Raw genomic sequence first — 1,853 nt, 5'->3', positions numbered from 1 at the left:
ATTACAAAATAGGCCTAATGATACTATTAAACTCGAAAATGAAATTTTAGTCCTTGGATTTTCATTAAACCAAATTTACCCCGGTCGGCAAACTAGAGACCGGCTTAGAAGTTGGATCCCCCGAGAAAGAAAAACCCAAAAAAGAACCGAAGCCCAACCCAAAAACTAACCGGCAAAAAGAATAGGAAACCCTAAGATGCGGCTATAAAACAATCACGATTAGGGTTTTGAATGTACGTAAATCTCATCGCCACATTCCTCCTTCAAGCGGGCGAGAGAGAAAAAAAGAGATAACCTAAGAGGGGAAAGATGCCAGCTGGTCACGGTGTCCGTTCTCGAACGAGGGATTCGTTCTCCAGGCCCTTTAGAAAGAAGGGTTACATTCCCTTGACTACTTACCTCAGGACCTATAAGATCGGCGACTTTGTCGATGTTAAGGTAAACGGCGCCGTTCATAAGGGTATGCCCCACAAGTTCTATCACGGCCGCACTGGTCGCGTTTGGAATGTCACAAAACGCGCCATCGGCGTTGAAGTTAACAAGCAGGTATATCAAATGCATTTGTATTCTTTTCAAATGTCTATTTTTTTTCTTTATATTTGGTAATGAAGCGCTTTTATTTCTTGGTTTCTGTTTTATGGGGTTGCAGTGTGTTGTTTTTGGGGTTTTCATATCGCATTGCTTGTATTATTTGAATTTTTTGTCTTGCTGTGAATCTCTGTTTAATTTCGTGTTTTAAAATGTTGATTACTAATGCTTAGTTTTTATGAGAATTCGATTATAGTTGTTTATTAACATGTATTATACTGTTCTGCTATATGTACTTGCGTTCTCCAGTGTCGCTATATTAAGTTCTTTTATTATAAGATTAGATTAGATTTGCGTGTTTATGCTGCTCTCTGATTATCAAAACTGACTCTTGTGGATGAGTTAAAATTATAGACTTAAGATTATTTACATTTAGTTGCCGTTTTAATGAACTGGCTCTATTGTGCCAACATATGTAAGGTTTGTTTGCCATCAATTTAGCGTCTGTAGTACTATTTATTTAATGTAGAATGAGGAGTCAATGTGAATAACTTTGTATTACTATTGCATTTGAAGCACTTCAGTGGTATAGTTTGTCTGATATGTTGCCTGGCTGATATTATAAGCTTGTGGCCTGCTCTCATGTGATCGTGAATATGGAAATTTTGGTAATTTGAATGTTTATGCTTGTGAATATTAGGTGGGAAACAGGATTATCAGGAAGAGGATTCATGTGCGGGTTGAGCATGTTCAGCCTTCGAGGTGTGCTGAAGAATTCAAGCTGAGGAAGGCGAAGAATGATCAACTCAAGGCAGAGGCCAAGGCAAAGGGTGAGATAATAAGCACAAAGAGGCAGCCAGAGGGCCCTAAACCTGGTTTCATGGTGGAGGGTGCTACGCTTGAAACCGTAACACCCATCCCATATGATGTCGTTAATGATCTCAAGGGTGGCTACTAGATCTACTCTGTTTTTATATTTTTGGTCTTGCTGTTTTGGATTTCTTTTCGGCAAAACATAAGTTAACTGAATTAAATATTTGCAAGTGCTGTTTCATTTAGTATATTTTGAAGATTACTTATTTCCCAGAGATTTTAATGTTATCAATCATTTTAGAGGTTATGCATTGTGCTTGTTTATTCATTGTGAGAATTTGGTATAGTGCTTTTTATTATTTATTGTACAAAAGATGTATATTTTGTCTGTTTTAGTTCATTTGCGCATTGAAGATACAAGGTAAACAATATTACTGGTAAATATTGAATTGTGCAAGTAATATGTCGCCATTAAAAATAGTAAAGTGATGCACAACCAAGAAAAGTGGCGG

General features: G+C 37.2%; 1 protein-coding gene across 1 annotated transcript; it reads left to right on the top strand.

Annotated features, from left to right (window-relative positions):
- The first annotated feature begins 226 nt into the window (after positions 1-226).
- LOC120126058 (60S ribosomal protein L21-1-like) lies at positions 227-1,600 on the top strand. Its single transcript, XM_039144359.1, has 2 exons — positions 227-546; positions 1,229-1,600. The coding sequence occupies exons 1-2, from the start codon at positions 310-312 to the stop codon at positions 1,484-1,486; spliced, it is 495 nt and encodes a 164-aa protein (XP_039000290.1). The 5' UTR covers positions 227-309; the 3' UTR covers positions 1,487-1,600.
- Positions 1,601-1,853: the final 253 nt, after the last annotated feature.

Source organism: Hibiscus syriacus, unplaced genomic scaffold (genome assembly GCF_006381635.1).
Source record: "Hibiscus syriacus cultivar Baekdansim isolate YM2019G1 unplaced genomic scaffold, ASM638163v2 tig00110450_pilon, whole genome shotgun sequence".
NCBI classification, from domain to species: Eukaryota; Viridiplantae; Streptophyta; class Magnoliopsida; order Malvales; family Malvaceae; genus Hibiscus; species Hibiscus syriacus.
The sequence above is the reverse complement of the archived record's forward strand: the minus strand, read 5'-3'. Positions and strand labels throughout refer to the sequence as shown.